Source organism: Pipra filicauda, unplaced genomic scaffold, assembly GCF_003945595.2.
Source record: "Pipra filicauda isolate LSUMZ 115617 unplaced genomic scaffold, ASM394559v2 scaffold705_size141694_pilon, whole genome shotgun sequence".
NCBI classification, from domain to species: Eukaryota; Metazoa; Chordata; class Aves; order Passeriformes; family Pipridae; genus Pipra; species Pipra filicauda.
In genome coordinates, this window is record NW_024104871.1 from 59,675 (window position 1) to 76,113 (window position 16,439).

At 45.6% G+C, this 16,439-nt stretch overlaps 2 protein-coding genes and 2 long non-coding RNA genes across 4 annotated transcripts; 1 reads left to right on the forward strand and 3 right to left on the reverse strand.

Annotated features, from left to right (window-relative positions):
- Positions 1 to 1,924: 1,924 nt before the first annotated feature.
- On the forward strand, positions 1,925 to 2,676 carry LOC114000445 (olfactory receptor 10A4-like). The gene is given in 2 exon segments (XM_027744754.1): positions 1,925 to 2,048; positions 2,051 to 2,676. Coding segments are annotated over 2 exon segments (750 nt in total).
- A 7,952-nt stretch (positions 2,677 to 10,628) lies between these two features.
- Positions 10,629 to 13,411, reverse strand: LOC114000446 (ubiquitin carboxyl-terminal hydrolase 42-like). The gene is made up of 5 exons (XM_027744755.2): positions 13,386 to 13,411; positions 12,912 to 13,052; positions 12,603 to 12,703; positions 11,705 to 11,843; positions 10,629 to 11,402 (listed from the first exon to the last, which is right to left on the reverse strand). The coding sequence occupies exons 2-5, from the start codon at positions 13,011 to 13,013 to the stop codon at positions 10,695 to 10,697; spliced, it is 1,050 nt and encodes a 349-aa protein (XP_027600556.1). The 5' UTR covers positions 13,014 to 13,052; positions 13,386 to 13,411; the 3' UTR covers positions 10,629 to 10,694.
- Positions 13,412 to 13,419: 8 nt separating this feature from the next.
- Positions 13,420 to 14,461, reverse strand: LOC114000447. Its single transcript, XR_003545218.2, has 3 exons — positions 14,440 to 14,461; positions 13,809 to 13,891; positions 13,420 to 13,497 (listed from the first exon to the last, which is right to left on the reverse strand). It is a non-coding gene; the product is annotated as an uncharacterized LOC114000447 (long non-coding RNA).
- A 5-nt stretch (positions 14,462 to 14,466) lies between these two features.
- LOC120324791 lies at positions 14,467 to 14,988 on the reverse strand. Its single transcript, XR_005566374.1, has 3 exons — positions 14,865 to 14,988; positions 14,671 to 14,738; positions 14,467 to 14,510 (listed from the first exon to the last, which is right to left on the reverse strand). It is a non-coding gene; the product is annotated as an uncharacterized LOC120324791 (long non-coding RNA).
- Between the last annotated feature and the right edge of the window lie 1,451 nt (positions 14,989 to 16,439).

The following is a 16,439-nucleotide window of genomic DNA, read 5'->3' on the forward strand; positions in this document are numbered from 1 at the left end:
AAACTCATTGCTTCTGATGTTAGAATGACATAAACATAATATACTAATAAAGCAATTTGGATCCCTCTCCCTGGTCTTAAAGAGAGCATCAAAACAGGCAAATAATACCCCATCTGTGGAAATATGAACAGGCTCAAATACAACATCCATGTGACTGCATCAAACAACATGGTGATCAGGGAGTTTCTATATCCAAATAGACAAATGTTTAAAGTGAAATTGTGATTCTGGCTTCTCTCTCTCTGCCCCACGTTGGGCGGCCAAAAATGTGCTGGTTTAAGAGTTAACCAGCAGGGGAAATGAACTCAACTCAAAGGAGAGATTATAAGTCAGAATAACAATTTACTAAAATAATACAGTAAGTACAATCATACAAACAAACAATTGGTCTTAACCCACAAAACCCAAATGTATAACCCAGTACCCTGGGGCATGAACAACGTGGTGTTCCTTGGGCCCCGCTTGAGTCCAAAGTAAAGGGAGAGGGGAAGAACCTGCTGGTGGGAGAGCTGTTGCAGTCTGGTCAAAAGTGGTGATTGGAGTCCAGTATAGGGTGGTGATCCAAGTCTGTTTGAGAGCGATGAGCCGCAGTCCTTCTCTGGATCCCACAGAGTGGTTCAAAATGTTCCAAGACTCCAAGATTATATATCCTGCAGTTCAGGCAGGAATGCTCAGCACTTCCCTCAGGGCGGGGAGTTCCACAAAGGGTGTGAGGACAGGAGCATCCTCCTATCTCACAGGCCTCTTAACACCTAGTTTATAGCCTGAGGAGTCAGGCTCTATGGGCAGAGGGTGTAAATGGTTCATTGATAACAGTTTCTGGGAAATGGCATGGAAGGCTATAGAATACACAGTTTTGGGTTACACCCATACCCTGATGAACTGGTCTCAGTTGTCCTAACTAGGACAGGTTTGTAGTGTGGCTTTTCCAAAAATATTAACCACAGCCTTCTCCTATTGGCAGGTGAGCTACTTTATTTTATTCATTCTTCTGTCTCTTCTTCCCCATCTTATTGTTCTCTGCCACTTACACAGGACTTGTCTTTAAGGGAGACTTATCTGCCTATGAAGTGAATGGTTTATTGGAATAGAAGATCAATTACAAGAAATGTTTAATTCTTGAAAAAAGCTGTTCCTCCTGAAGAATGTCTGGAACAAATGCAATTTTCTGGGGTGCAATCCACATTATTTAGTAGTTTTGTGTGGTACTGTGCAGAGTATACAGGATTATCTGTGTTCAGTAGGCAATTCTTTCCTGGAATGAACCCCACTCACAGAATGATAGCAAGAGGGACTCATTGCCAAGCACCCATTCTGTCAACAAATCAATAATTTCTGGGTTTTAATGACCAACCTTCTTTGCTTGGCAAAGGGTTTATAGTTGCAGATCTCTACTGGATAATGGGACAAAAGTCCACTTCAAAAAGTGGGGCAGTACAGTATAATCCTCATCCCAAAAGGCAGGAAGAGTGAAGTATTCTACTATCATAACAAAGAGGTATCTTCCTTTTTATTGACTAGAAGTGAAGGACATGCGGTTGGGAAAGCTGTTCTTATTTATTAAAAGCTGTGTGAAGGAAACCACCTTGCTTTTCTCCACTAAACAGTCCTTAGCACTAAAAATACCTAAACACAACACTTCCTTTTCTGGGATCTTGTCCTATTAGAAAGTAACATATATAAAGATTCAATTTACTATTTTGTATTTCTTTAGATTAACTAGAAAATGGACATGTAATGACTTCTGCAGTTAAAAGACACCTGAGGGACATGGACAGCAGTAATCACATTTTGGTGACCTATCTCCAATTGTTACCCTTCTCCAGCATTCCAGAGATTCAAGGCTCTCTCTTTTGCCTGTTACTGTTCATGTACCTCAGTACTTTGGTGGGAAACATCCTCATCATCACAATCACTATGGTAGATGCTACCCTTCACTCTCCCACGTATTTTTTTCCTTAAGAACTTTTCCTTCCTGGAGGTTAGCTATACCACATCCACCATCCCCAAGACGCTAGTGAACTTTCTCACAAAGAGGAAGAACATATCTTTTGGGGCTGTGCCACACAGATGTATGCTTTCTCCCTCCTTGGGATGACAGAATGCTGTTTGCTGGCTGCCATGGCCTACGACCGCTATGTGGCCATATGCCAGCCTCTGCACTACACGACCACGATGAGATGGAACACGTGCTTCTTGCTTTCAGCTGTGCCTTGGCTTACTGGGGTCTTGGTGGCCTTAGTGCAGACAACTTTCATCTTTACCCTTCCATACTGTGGTCCCAATGGGATCAATCACTTTTTCTGTGACCTGCTGCCTCTGCTTAAGTTGGCTTGCGTGACCACCTGCAAAAATGAAATCACCACCTACATAATAGCTGTCCTTTTCATCATAGTCCTCTTCTTATTCATAGTTGTGTCATATATCCAGATTCTCCACACCATCTTCAAGATACCATCAGTGAAGGGCAAGGGAAAAGCATTCTCTACCTGCTTTTCTCACCTAGTTGTGGTCACTCTGTTTTACGGACCTGGCATTGTGACCTACTTGAGACTCAAAGCTTCTTATTCAAGTAGCAGTAGCAAATTGTTTTCTCTTTCTTACACACTGTTGTCTCCAATGATGAACCCCTTGATTTACAGCTTGAGGAACAAAGAGGTGAAACAAGCCTTTTAAAAGAGCTGTAGTCAAAAATAGAAATATGTAATATGTTTATGAATTATATTAAGTGTAGTAGTAGCTTTGATATTGTGTGTACTGCTGGAAGGACAATATGATTTGCCAGCACTTACCCAAAAACTAATCTCTACCTTCCAGCTTTGAGTCAATCCTCCAGGTAATTCAGCCTTTAAAAAAAAAGGTTGTTTCTCTTCAGATTCTTTCTTATATCATTTTAAGATAGGTTTGGCATCCAGCTCACGTGAATCACCTGCTACTGTATCCTCTATGTCCTGTCCATCAATACAGAAATAGTTCTTTGCTTTGCAGATGTATTTACCTGTGATAAGATGAAATGCGCTATATTCTCTGAATATCGTGAAAACATTTCTGTGTAGCTTTTCTAAAAACACACTATGACGAGTGCAAGAAATTATCAGAGAAGGGGACAATGGACCTAATGAGAAGTACTACGCAAATATTTAAGACATTAATCTTCTGGTGAGTTCTGATGAAGAGATTTCCCAGATGAGCTCTTCAACTCTATTTTGTGAAGGAAGTTTATTTGAAAGTTTGAAGGGGTAAGGTTTCTCTTTGCTTCAAATACACAGTTTATCTGTTCTAAACCAGATTTCTGCCATAGAAAGAGGCGACCTATCACTTAGACATCTTCATTGCTGTATGTTTGTTTTTGAAGTCAAAACAATGAATTTATACCAACATATATATATCTTAGGCTTCTGAATTGAAAACAGAAAACAATGTCTCTTTTTGTGTAAAAAAAAAAGGTTGACTGTGGAATGACAGAAACTACTTGAGTGTCAAGGAAATGGATGGTCATAGGGAAGCTGATTTGAGACGTGAAATTTTTAAAAGTGAGGTTAAAACTTTAATTATTTTTCATTTTTTTTTTCTTCTGGTTTTACTATGTACTCACTTGGAGGATTCATGGGATCCTAGTTTACCTCTTCACTCTTCATTTTTCTTTGCTAAACTAAGACAGTGGATGTGGAATTAGTCATTCAAATGGGAGAAGCATGCAAGGGTGTTTTGCACCAGGAATTGCTAGTTCATTTTGATCCCAATAAGACAGACACAAAGGTTGTGTCAAGGATACAGATTTGTGTCAAGGATCATTTCAAGTAATTTAGTAGAGTTTACACCATAAAGAAGAGGATAATAAAGATAAAATTGCATCACTTCAGATTCTGGGAACCTGTACACTGGGACACTAGGAGGTATGGAAAAACACCTGAAGGACAATGCAGTCATCAGTCACAGCCAGCATGGAGTCATGCTTGTCAAATCTTCTGACCTTTTAGGACAGGGTAACCCACCTAGCTGACCAAGGGAAGCCAGCTGATGTAATCTTTTTGGATTTCACTAAAGCTTTTGATACTGTTTCTCACAGGATCTTTCCGGGCAAAATGTCCAGCCGACAGCTGGATAAACACATCATATGATAAGTAAGCAATTGGCTCATGGGTGAAGCACAGAGGGTAATAGTGAACGGGCTGACATCAGACTGGTGACCTACCCATAGTGGAGTTCCACAGGGCTCCATTTTAGGCCCAGTGCTGTTCAACACTGTCCTCGTTAGAACAGCTAGGACCAGTTCATCACTGTGTGGGTGTAACATCCACTGTGTATTCTACACCCTCCATGTAATTTCCCAGAAACTGTTAACAATAGACCATTTGCAGCAGCTGCCCAGAGCACACCTGACTCCTCAGGCTATAGTTATGGGTGATGTTAACTCCCCTCCAGGGAGTCATTAGCACCTCCACACCCAGCCGGAGGGGTCATGTCTGCTAACAGGCCACCAAGGATTCCAAAAATATCTCACCCATTGTGGAACTCCCCACCCCGGGGGAAGTACTGGGCATTCCTGCCTGAACTTGAGTGCATATAGTACTGGGGTCTTGGGACTTCTGGTACCATTCGTTGGATCCAAAGGAGGACCAGAACCTCGACCAGACTGCAACCACCACTCTCGACCGGACTGTGATCACCACTATCAGCCAGACTGCGGTCACCACCCTCGACCGGACTGTGACCAGCACTCTCACCAACAGGTTTTTCCCTCTCCTTTTACTTTGGACTCAGGGGGGCCCAACGAACACCGCTCCGTTCGTGCCCCAGGGTGCTGGGGGGTTTGTGGGTTAAAACCAATTGTTCATCTGTATAATTGTATTTATTGTATTATTTTTATTAAATTGTTATTCTGACATAATCTCTTTTGAGTTGAGTTCATTTCCCTTGCCAGTTTACCTTTAAACCAGCACAAACACCTTCATAAACTTGGATGCAGGACTGGAAGGGATACTAAGTAAGTTTGCAGATGATACAAAATTGGAAGGAGCTGTTGACTCCCTCGAAGGCAGAAAGGCCCTACAGAGAGATCTTGGCAAATTAGAGGGCTGGGACTTCACTTGAGGACTTCACAAACCGTATGATGTTTAACAGCAAGTGATCGATTCTGCAACAGGGATGGGGCAACCCAGGATGCACAGAGAGACCGGGGAATGAGAAAGCAGTGCTGCAGAAAGGGACCTGAGGGTCCTGGTTGATGGCAAGTTCAATACGAGCCAACAGTGCTCTGGCAGCCAGGAGGGCCAACCGTGTGTCCTGGGGGGCATCAGGCCAAGCATCACTGGCTGGTCCAGGGAGGGGATTGTCCCACTCTGCTCTGACCTGGGATGGCCTCACCTGCAGTATTGGGGCAGTTTTGGGCACCACAATAAAAAAAAGACATCAAGCCATTTGACAGCATCCAAAGGAGGGCAACGAGGATGGGGAAGGGCCTTGAGGGGAAGCCATGTGAGGAGCAGCTGAGGGCACTTGGTCTGTTCAGCTGGAGAAGAGGAGACTGAGGGGAGATGTCATTGCAGTTACAACTTCCTCGGAAGGGGAAGAGGAGGGCTAGACACTGATCTCTTCTCTGTGAGGACTAGTAACGGGAGCCTAGGGAATGGCCTGAAGCTGTGTCAGGGAAAGTTTAGATTGGATACCAGAAAGAGGTTCTTCACCCAGAGGGTGGTTGGATGCTGGAATAGGCTCCTCAGGGCAGTGGTCACAGCCCTAAGCCTGAGAGAGCTCAAGAAGCATTTAGATGATACTCTCAGACACATGGTCCAACTCTTCAGGATGGTCCTGTGCATGGCCAGGAGCTGGACTCAATCAATAATTCTTGTGGGTCCCTTCCAACTCAGCATATTCTGTGATTCTGTGATAAAATCTCCCTGACCCTTTTCCTTTCAAACCTGCAAAACACACCTTTCTCAGTCTTCCCTTGTGCATTTTGTGCACCAGCTCCTCACCATCTTTCTGGCCTTCCTCTGGACTCACTCAAGTATAGGAGTATCTTCTTTGTTCTAGGGAGCAGAAAAACAGGACACCATGCTTCAGATGAGATCTCAGAAGTATTGAATAAAAGGAAAGAATCCCTTCACTTGTCATGGTGGCATCACTGCTGCTAGCATGGTCCAGGATACAGCTGCCCTTTTCTGCAAAGGCATTTTGCTCATTCACTTTGTCCACTTGGATGCCCCCAGATGTTTTTCTGCAAAATTCTCTCCTAACCAGTGAGACCTTAGCCTGTTCCAGTGCTATTCTATTTGTGACTATCTTCATTACGCAACCTTAATGAGGAAAACACTCTTTTGGGTCTTGGTGGGGACAGCATGGGCTGTTGGATTCACAAATTCATCCAGGTTGTATTTGTTGTTCATCTTCCCTTCTGTGGCCCAAATGAACTCAACAATTTCTTTTGTGGTGTTACACAAGTGATTAAGTTAGAATGTACCAACACTTACATATTGGAGTTTATTATGTTTGTCAACAATGACCTAGTCATCTTTATATGTTTCATTTTTCTGCTGATTTGCTACAATGTCCTACTAATCTGTCTGAAAACACTCTCCAGAGGGGAGAGCAAAGCAGCAACTACCTGCGCTACCCACATCATTATTGTCTTTGTTATGCTTGTACTAGCTATATATACATTTACTGCTGGCCTTTCTACACGTTGCCTCTGGGCAAGGTAGTGGCTGTGTTCCACACCATGGTTTTTCCCCTTATCACCCCCATGATCTACACCCTGAGGAACAGGGAGATCTTCAGTGCCATGAAATGTTTGTTGGTGCACTACTTTCTGGAGAAAAGGAAACAGAAAGGAAATGCATTCATAAAGCACAGAATTACAGTATTCTTTTGTTTTGGAACAGTTTACAGGAGAGATTCATAGATTATCAATGGCCCAGAATAGTAGAGGTATTTCTTATAGATAAATATTGAATGTCATTGCCTTGCTTTGTCAGGTCTAAATATTACCAGTGCAGTGAGTATCATCAGATTTTTATAAATAAATAGACATAAATATCTGGGGTGTAAAATAAGTTACTGCAGTACAGTAGGTAGACAGCCTGTTTGTTCCTTTCTACTAGTGGATAACCAAATCAACATCAGAGCAAATAAGAACCAGGAAACATTTTTCTTCCAAGTACTGGGCATTAGTATAAAATGGGAAATCTAATTCTTGTCCCATGTAGTGAGAAAGTTAGGTTTGATTCTTCAGTAGAAATTTCCTTATAATAAACTTACTAACAATAAAGTAAGGACAGGCAGCAGATTTTAAAGATCTTTGAAAATCATATCTTGACTAATACCTGAATTGCATTCTTGGGACATGAGTGGAAAAGAGACAAGGAAAGGAAAATGGATCTACCTGAGGCCACAGTCCCATGGAGAGCTGTAGTGGTTTGAACCTTGTTCTCCCCAGAGGCTGAGAGAAGTGGTAGACCCCAAGGGGTGGAAACCCCTGGAAGTTTTGAAGTTCTGCCCAATGGGCGCTCCTGCAGAAATGTAAACATACCACAACCAGACCGGAAAAGAAGAGTTGTAGGTTTGGGTGGTAGGAGAGGTGGCCATGTTGTAGAGCCACGAGGAAGGGGCTCTGAGCCCCTTGGGGCCTCTGGCCCCCTCCCAGCCCTGGCTGGGGGGCTGCAGGGACCTGGAACAGCATAAAGCTGGGCTAGGCGCCTGTAGTATGCCGGGAGATGTTTTCTCCATGGGCACAGAGCAGCAGCCGACGCTGACCAGAGAAACAGTGGCAGAGAGCCAGAGATAAGACCTGAACTGAAGGAGCAGAGAAGCAACATGCAGCACCAGAGAAAAGACTCCTGGAAGGAGAGCCGAGGAAAGGAGAGCCAGCAACTGAGAGCTACAGAGTTCTTGGGGGTAAGACTGTACCACACTCCCCCAAAACTCCCTTGAGATCCCTCTTGGAGAAGAGGGACATGGACTCCTATTTTGGAGAGCAGTTTTAGACATGCAGCACCGGAGAGAGAGGAGCTGAGAAGCTCGGAGCGTCCCGCAGCTGGACCGGGACGGCCAGATGGAATGTGGGGGGGGCGACCTTGGCTTCCCCCCCTTGCACTGCTGCCACGGTGGCAGCCTGAGAGACAGGGCACAGAGGCCCTGCAAGGAGCTTGAATCTCCTGGAGATACCAGACCGTCACGAAGACCCCCCTGTGTCTTCGTGATATGACGTGGTGAAACGACCTTGTCTGGGGTTACGAAGACCACGGAAGACCCCTCGGTTGTGAGGCGATGGGGCCGAGAGTGGGGCTTGGATACCTCCCTCGTGGAGTGCTGGCAGAAAGCCAGCTATCAGCTGCTGCATGCATGAGAAGAAGAAACCTGCTGCCTCAGAAGATGCTGCTGTTTAAGGACTGAAAGGGATCTGTCCTTCTTTCCCTCCTGGACTTTTATTTGGAGGAGAGAAGAGATCTGATCCATTGTAAATACATATGTCATGGTAGAGATAGTTTGTGATCATGTGTATAATGTGATATGGTATTTATTTGTACAGTCATTGTAATATATTCCCTTTTCCCCACTTTGAGTCTAGTGTGTTTTGTCTGGAAAAACCCATCTCACATTAGGTTGAGATGTGGGAGGGGGAATGGAGCTAGGGAATTGGATGTTGGGGCTATCTCAAACCATGACAAGAGCTCAGCCCTGCACTTGGCCTCTAGAGCTGTTCCACAGCTCATGGGCACCCCCAGAGTGGCAGCAGAGCCTCTCTGCTCTCCATAGCAGGGCCTGCCCTGGACACAAAGGTGTAAGGCCAGGGATGGGGAGGCCCAGGATGAGGGACTATGGGGATCCTGTTTCTACAGTGAATGGGGCCTTCCATGAGGGCAGCACGCACCATAGCGGTGCCCGAGCTGAGCGCAGCACTGGGCTGCATCCGGACCTTCAGCCTGCCCAGGGAGTCCTGGAGCCCCATGATGGAATGTTGCCAGTAGAAGGCATAGCCCATTCTTGGGGAGCTTTGTCAGTGAACAATTATATTGAAGCAATTATATTAAAGCTAGCAAAACAATTATTAAGAGATTAGATCTTATTAGAGATCGATGTTACTCACTCCTACCAACAACCGTGGGCAAATCTATTTTGCTCAGCCTTGAGGAGTGACCTTGAGGGGCTTCCCCACTCAAAGGAAGGATCTACCTTAGGGAGGTATGCTAGAAGTCCTTGGTATGCAAAAGGGGGACTGGACTTTTATTGTATAAAGTGATTGACTATCAGTCATATACATCTTTAGATTATGTCTTTTCAGGCTTATTCAGTAATTTTACTTAACTTTCCTAATTAATTTTTTTAAGTACTCTTATTTTCCACCCTGTGATACCCCACTATAGCCAGCATTTAGTAAGGTTTTATCATAAGCTTCTATAGTGGGAATGCAGCTTGGGAAAATTACTGAAACTTTGAGTTTTGTTAAAAAAACTATAATCAACCTTGATATGCTTCAATGATCTCAGACCTGGGGAAGAGAGATATTGCTGAAATGGGACACAAGGAATGCAGAATTTATGTACCAAAAGGACATAAATTTTGCAGAACCCTGAGACAAAGAAGGAACTAACAAAGACAATTTGGCAATTGTACTGAAACCCTGTCTATCTGGGAGAAATAATGAAAGCACCTAAAACATGGACTAATAGCATGAGAAGCAAGAAATCAATAACTAAGATAGAATACTAATTAATGAACTGAATTATGCAATTTATAGCCCATGAACATTAATTTCTTTGTTTGATAAAATGTGTAAATTGTGAAAAGTTTTGAAGTTGCACACGCATCTTTAGAGGAGTGATCCCCCATGAAATAAAGTATTACCTGCTTCCTAGTACTAAAAATAGTATTTGAGAGTTTGATTTATCCTGCCTGACATTTTGGGCTCCAGTAGTGGGTCTGATAGTTTGGCCAAGCTGGTCTCAGCATTCTTCAACACTAAATCAGCAGACCCTCCTTGCTCACTCCTATCAGTGATCAGCAGACCATCCTTGCTCAAACCATCACTGACAAGTCATAAACAAGACACAGTTGGAGCTGCTATATCCCTGCTTAGGCAGAGCATCCAGCTCCAGCTGGCACAGCTCCCTGAGCAACACTTGACTGGCACCCTGTCACTTTACACTAGAAAAACCCTGTTCCCAGATTTTAATGGGAGGGACTTCTAACAGCTCCGTCTTGGACAGTGTGTGGGGATTCCTCCCTTGAGTGGGGACAGCCATCAAGGTTACTCCTTGAGCCTGAGAGAAAGCGATTTGCCCATGGCCCATGGCAGGGGTACCGTCAATCTCTACTTAATATTTGTTTTCTTAGCTTTAATATAATTGCTTCAACACTGCTTCCAAATACTGCACTATGTTTCTAGCTATAATTGTCTACAACGTGGAATAAATAATTCTGAGTACAGTATTTTAGTATTTATTATTTTAATATTTTAATAATATTTATTACACTATTACTAGCTATTGCTGAATATATATAACATGTAATAATGTATTAAAAAATATTACTTCTATGTATATTTCTATATTATATTTCTATATATATTTCTATATTTCTATATTTCTATATATACTTCTCTATATATATATATTCTATATTTCCATATATATTTCTATATTTCTAATAATATTTCTATATTATTATAACTATCATCTACTTAGCTAAATCATTCACTTAGGTCTGAGAAGGCGTGTCGAAAACAAGGATGCCTTCGCTAATAAACGCAGTGCTAGTCTTCCGTTCTGCTTGAGCCAGGGCCATAATCCAACGCCATCATTGCCAGAGTGCCCTGAATGCTTGTCTGACGTGAATCTCTGGGGCATGGAAACCCTCCTCTTCTTCTCTGAAGGGCGGTAGTCTGTGTACTGCACAAACTGGCTGTGGCAATCATAGCCCCGCCCTGTTGATCTTCTCTGCTCTCTCTGCCTCTGTGGGGTTTGCTCCCGAGCAGCCCGGAGCATGAGAGCCTGCTTGGAGCTGGCTTTGGAGGGCCCTGGAACTGCAGTATTCACTAAGACTTGGTCACAACGTGGAGGACTTGTTCTCTCCCTCTTTCTCTTCCGCAGTGAGCGGTCATAGTCTGTGTACTGCACAAACCGGCTGCGAAGGTTGTAAGTTCCCCGCACAGATCTGCTTGGCTCCCTCTGCCTCAGCAAGGTTTGCTCCTGAGCAGCCCTGGGAGCGGGAGCCCACCGGCAGATCCTCTTGGAAGGCCTGGCAGCTGTGCTATCCCTAGGACCACGGTCACGACTTGGAGGACCAGTTCTTCTCTCTGAAGAGTCATCATAGTCTGCGGTGTCCACAGACCAGCTGCGGAGATCCCTGCCCCACAGAGGGGATCTGCTCCGGGACCGCTCCCTGCCAGTGTACTTCATGCCCTGCAAAGAGAGCTGTGGAGAGTTCCTGCCCTTTTCTCCTGAAAGGATCAGAGCAGTGGGGAACCCCTACAAGTTCTGGGACAGGACAGTTTGGGGCCTCCAAAAGGCTCTTTTGGAGGGCTACTAAAACCAAAAGGCCAGAGGCGCACCAAAGGGATGGATCCAGGTGGGATGCTTTGAGAGGGAGCAGCGTTGTGGCTGTGAAGAAAGGTGCGGTGTGTGAGGGACAAAAGAGAAATGCTGAGATCCCAGAAAGAAATCCACTATTCCTCTGATGCCCTGACCCACGACCCCAAAGTTACCTTAGTCCTACCAGTCAGACCCTGTGGTCCAACAGAGCCCGCCTGCTTGCTGCTGGCCACACACTGGCTGAGGAAGGAAGGGGCATGTGATGGTGCCAGTGAGGAAGAAGGCCTTTCTCCAATTCTCAGATCAGAGCATCTGGAGAAAAACAAAAGAGTGATCTCAGTTTAGAGCTGTTGTTGCAACCTCCTCTGGGGTTCAGTCATTTTCTCAGAGAGGTTTCTATGACAGAGAGAAGACTTAACCAAGGACACTAATGGGAAACTCAGCTAGGGTCTTCCCACCAAGTTTGCCTCTGTCCCAATAAAAACCTCATCTCTATACCTCCCACAGCCTCCATTTCATAAATTCACAGATTTGTTTGGGTTGCAAGGGACCTTTAACTTTATCTTGTTCCACCCCGCTGTGGTGGGCAGGAACACCCTCCACTATTCCAAGGTTTCTCCAAGCCCTGTCCAACCTGGCCTTGAACACTTCCAGGGATGGGGCACCCACAGATGCTGTGGTAACCTGTGCCAGTGTCTCAGCACCCTTACAGCAAAGAATTCCTTCCCAATATCTAGTGTAAACCTGCCCTCTGTTAGCTGAAAACTGATAGCCTTCATCCTGTCGCTACATTCCCTGACAAATGGTGCCTCCCCATCTTTCCTGGAGGTCCTCTTTAAGTCCTCTTATCTACAAGAGTCAACATCAGAGACCAGGCAAGTAGCAGATTACATCCGGGCCGCAGCCTGAAGCCCAGTAAAGGACAGACACGGAGTAGTTCAGATTTGACAGCACTGAATGATGCAGGTAGTAATTTCATTTGATGAGAAAAACACTCAGGAAGGTGAGAAGCACAACTGCAAATGAGGAAAAGGAAATGTATTCTGAAGATATTTGAATCCTGGTTATTACCTGGCATAGAACAGCAGGTAGGCTTGCTGCCTGAGAACTGTGTCAATGGAACACAGCTCCACAGATTCATCGTCCATCCGGTACCACAATCCATTGCTGGCCTGTAAAAAAAAGGCAAGGATCTCTCCATGGTTTCTCTCCAAAAACACAGGTAGGAAACTGCCAAACCGAGAGCATGTCAAAACAAATGCAGTCCAGCCACTAAGGAGGCCTTCTGCCCCAAAACTTTGGCTGTCAGTAACACTGACAGGAAAGTTTATCTTCCCCAGCACACATTTTTCCCCATCGGGAAGGAAGTTGCTCTTTTACCTTTGTGTAGCAGAAATAGTGTCCTCCATGACAGCTGGCACCACTGTGCACCAGGACAGCATATAAGGAGTAGAGGAGTGGTTCTCCATCTGCCTGAGACATGTATGGGCGAAGATCCAAGTACTCCGGATACTCTACAACCTATGGAGAGACCAAGAGGGCTCAGAAATGACCCTGGTCTGTGACATGAAATAGCCTACCAAGTGCAGGGGCCAGTCCAGGTGTATCGATACATCTCTGGGGCTCATGAGCACTTGGTTTTCCATAAAGCAGCATATAATCGTTTGGGTGGCAGGAAACCGTTCTCAGTCAAAGCAGCCCTATCAGAGCACAGTGCTTGCCTGTCTTCCCACAGGAACTTTCCACTCCCCAGAAGGGACCACAAAAAACCCAACGCAAGCAGCTTGTGACAAGCATACTGCTTTAGGAAATCTGCTTCTTGAAGAGAAAGCTGCACACCAATAGTGTACACACCTTGCTGATCTTCCCACCAGTGAAGCAGTCAAATCTCTTCAGACACACAGTGAGAACCTTGGGTGCACAGTGGACAGTGAACCTCTTAGTGGCGGCAACATTCTTCTCACACCTTGAAACCAAGCACAGAGCACAGCGCTGAAATGCACCCTATCTTCCACCAAGGCAGTCAGACAACCTTTCTTGTCTCGTGCATCCTTATGCTATTTTAAGGCAATTCGCTGCCATATTTAAAACAAACAAACAAACAAACCAACCAACAAACAAACAACCCCAACCCCCCCCCCCAAAAAAAACACAGACAAAAACCCCTGTGTCTCATCAGTGTGCAGTAAACTTCCACGAGAAGATGACTTCTGCTCAATGACTTGTAGCCCCCTCACACAGAGTCTAGTGTTAATATGTTGTTAGTAATCATCTTACTTGCTACATTTAAAGCAGTTTTCACCATCCAGGTGCTCAGGTGTTACAAAGTCCTCCAGAGCTGCAGTGAGGGATGAGGCTGCCTGGAGAATTGAGAAATCGGTGCACTGAGCTACAGGAAATGCCCTCGCCCAAACATTTTCCAGGAGCTGACAAGAAAACCCCTGTAGCTGATGCTGAGGAGACCCGCCATGAATCTGCAAGCTGTATCCAGAAGGAGCCAGAAAGAGAGTGTGGTGCTGAACATTTCCCCTGTCCCAGAGGTTCTCAGGGGCAATCAAGAGCTCCCTCTCTGTACCACCTCCCATTGAGCTACTGACGTTATGTAGGGTCATCAGTAGTGAAAACAATCCAACCCATCAGCCTGGAAGCCAGACAGGTGTTGAAGGAGGGCAAAGGGAAGAAGGATGAGGATATGTCAAGGGTGCAGAGCGCATAATGGGTGCTTGTCCAGCTTCAAGCCAGCACCTACAGAGAGACCAGTGCCATGGCCTCCGCAGGAGGACAACATCCGTTCCCCTTCCCATCCACGACCAAGACCTCTGGTGTTCACAGTCTATGCTTTCAGGACAAATGTGTTGACTCTGAAAAGCCTTGCGATGTCTTGAAGCACAACTGCAAAACCTCTTACTTTGATATCCAAAGGGACATCCAGGAAAGCCTCATAGGAATCAGAAATGGCTTTGCAGCTGAAGCAGATGACTGGAAGGAAAAATCAAAATGCCGAGCAATGGTGAGTTGGACGATGGTACTGCTTTGTGCTCATTGTACCTGTCCTGCTAGTCCCAGGACCAGCTGTTGGGCACAGGCAGACAGAAGGGCACAGGCAGTGCCAAGGAGAGCAGTAGTTGTAGAAACATACCTCTGGATCTCAGAAAGCCTCCAAATATTTGATGGACAATGGTAGTAGATTGAGATGATATGTCCAAGCTGGAAACAAGTAGTAAGACAGAGCATTACTTCCTCCAAGCCCCGGCTGTAGGTTTTCCTTGATGAGGCCACATCAAGGAGTCCAAAGGGCTCAGAACTTTGTAAAGGTAACTTGCTTGTGCTTACTCGTTGCTTGCACCCAGACAAGCTCTCTGCATGGCATTGACAGTACAGCATAAGAAGTCATGGGCATCTTCCTCCCTGCCAAGCTGAAAATGTTCTCCTATGACTAAGAAACAGGAAGTTAGTAGTTGTCCCATGCAGGAAGGGAGAGAGGCAGCACCTGAAAGGCACTCCTTGCTGACCTATGAGCTGGTGCCGTGGGCTCTACAACTGCTGCCTGCAGTCAGCTTGGAAGCTCTGGCAGTTTTAACAGGAGGTTTGTCTGCAAACAAGATGGAGAGACATTACGATGATGGATGCGGGTATATTCCTGACCTAGGCTCTCCAGAGGGAGATTTGCTGTCTCCTCATGGGCCATAGAGGCTTTTAATACGGGATGAACTTCACTTTGTCTCCCCAAGCTCATGTCCAGCCTGTTCCATGGCCTCTGACTGCGATCTGCTGTCCACCTAGCTTCATCCCCCCTCACAACCCTGGGGACTCCTTGGAGATGAATGGCTGCCGTGCCAGCACCTGCTGCTCCAGGAAGGGAGTGCAAGGTGAAGATGCTACACTCGCAGGTGCAAAGAAGGTTCATTTTGCCATGGGATCCCGGGAGGTCACCATGCACATCGTCAATGGGGTCTGAAAAAAGAAAACTTACAGATGTTGAGGCAGCTGAGCTCATCAAGCACATGTAGAAAAGCTCCTGATTTCAGTATGGCTGGCTCTTTTGAAATGCCCCAGGAAGGAAGATTTGGTCTCAGGCATCATCAGCCTCATTGGCCAGTCTAGAGAGAACTGCCTGGACTTGAATCAGAAGTCTGTGGATAAGAGATTTAGCTTCATTTAGCTAGAAATGGGATATCTCTCTCCAGTGAGCCAGCTGCTTGCCATTCCGTTAGTCCCTGACCACAAGCAGCACTGAATCTGTGATCTCTCCCCCTCCAGTTTCTCAGAGTCCCTGGGTAACCCTGAAAGCACTGCTTCAGTATCAGGTTCTGCAAGAGGCCTTCAAAAAAGCAGCTAGGGGATTAGGTGAGGGGAAGAACCAGAAAATCGCACGCATTCCTCCCTGGATTCGTGAAAGACAATAAGAAAGGAATACAAGACCCCCAAAAGCAAGTCCACTTGATGGGAGCGGCAGGTGAGCATCTCTGGTTCAGTAGTGATACGATGCACTCAACTGCAGCTTGCAGACAAGAATCCTGAACCATTCCAGTAGCCAAGATTGCCACCTGATCCCAAGGTCCCCTGTCCTCTGCCCCATGCATTTCCACGGGACCAAAGCCCCTATGCACAGCAAAAGGAAAGTATGTGAATGTACGCACACGGTAACTTGCTCCTGGCCTTTTCAGCCTATGGAGGAAGACAACTTCCCTCATTAGAAAATGAAGCAGGTCTGACCTGGACTTTCTCAAAACACTCTAAAGCCAGAGGCAGGTTTCTCCCACAAGCGACAGCAAAGCCCTCCTCCTGCCCATGTTGTTTGGGAAATGGCACAAGAACCAGGAGAATCACAGAGAGATTCACACCTTCAGAGACACCAGTGAGTGCAGCCCCTCCTGACATCATCCGGGCAGAAGCCTCCAGCCCTTG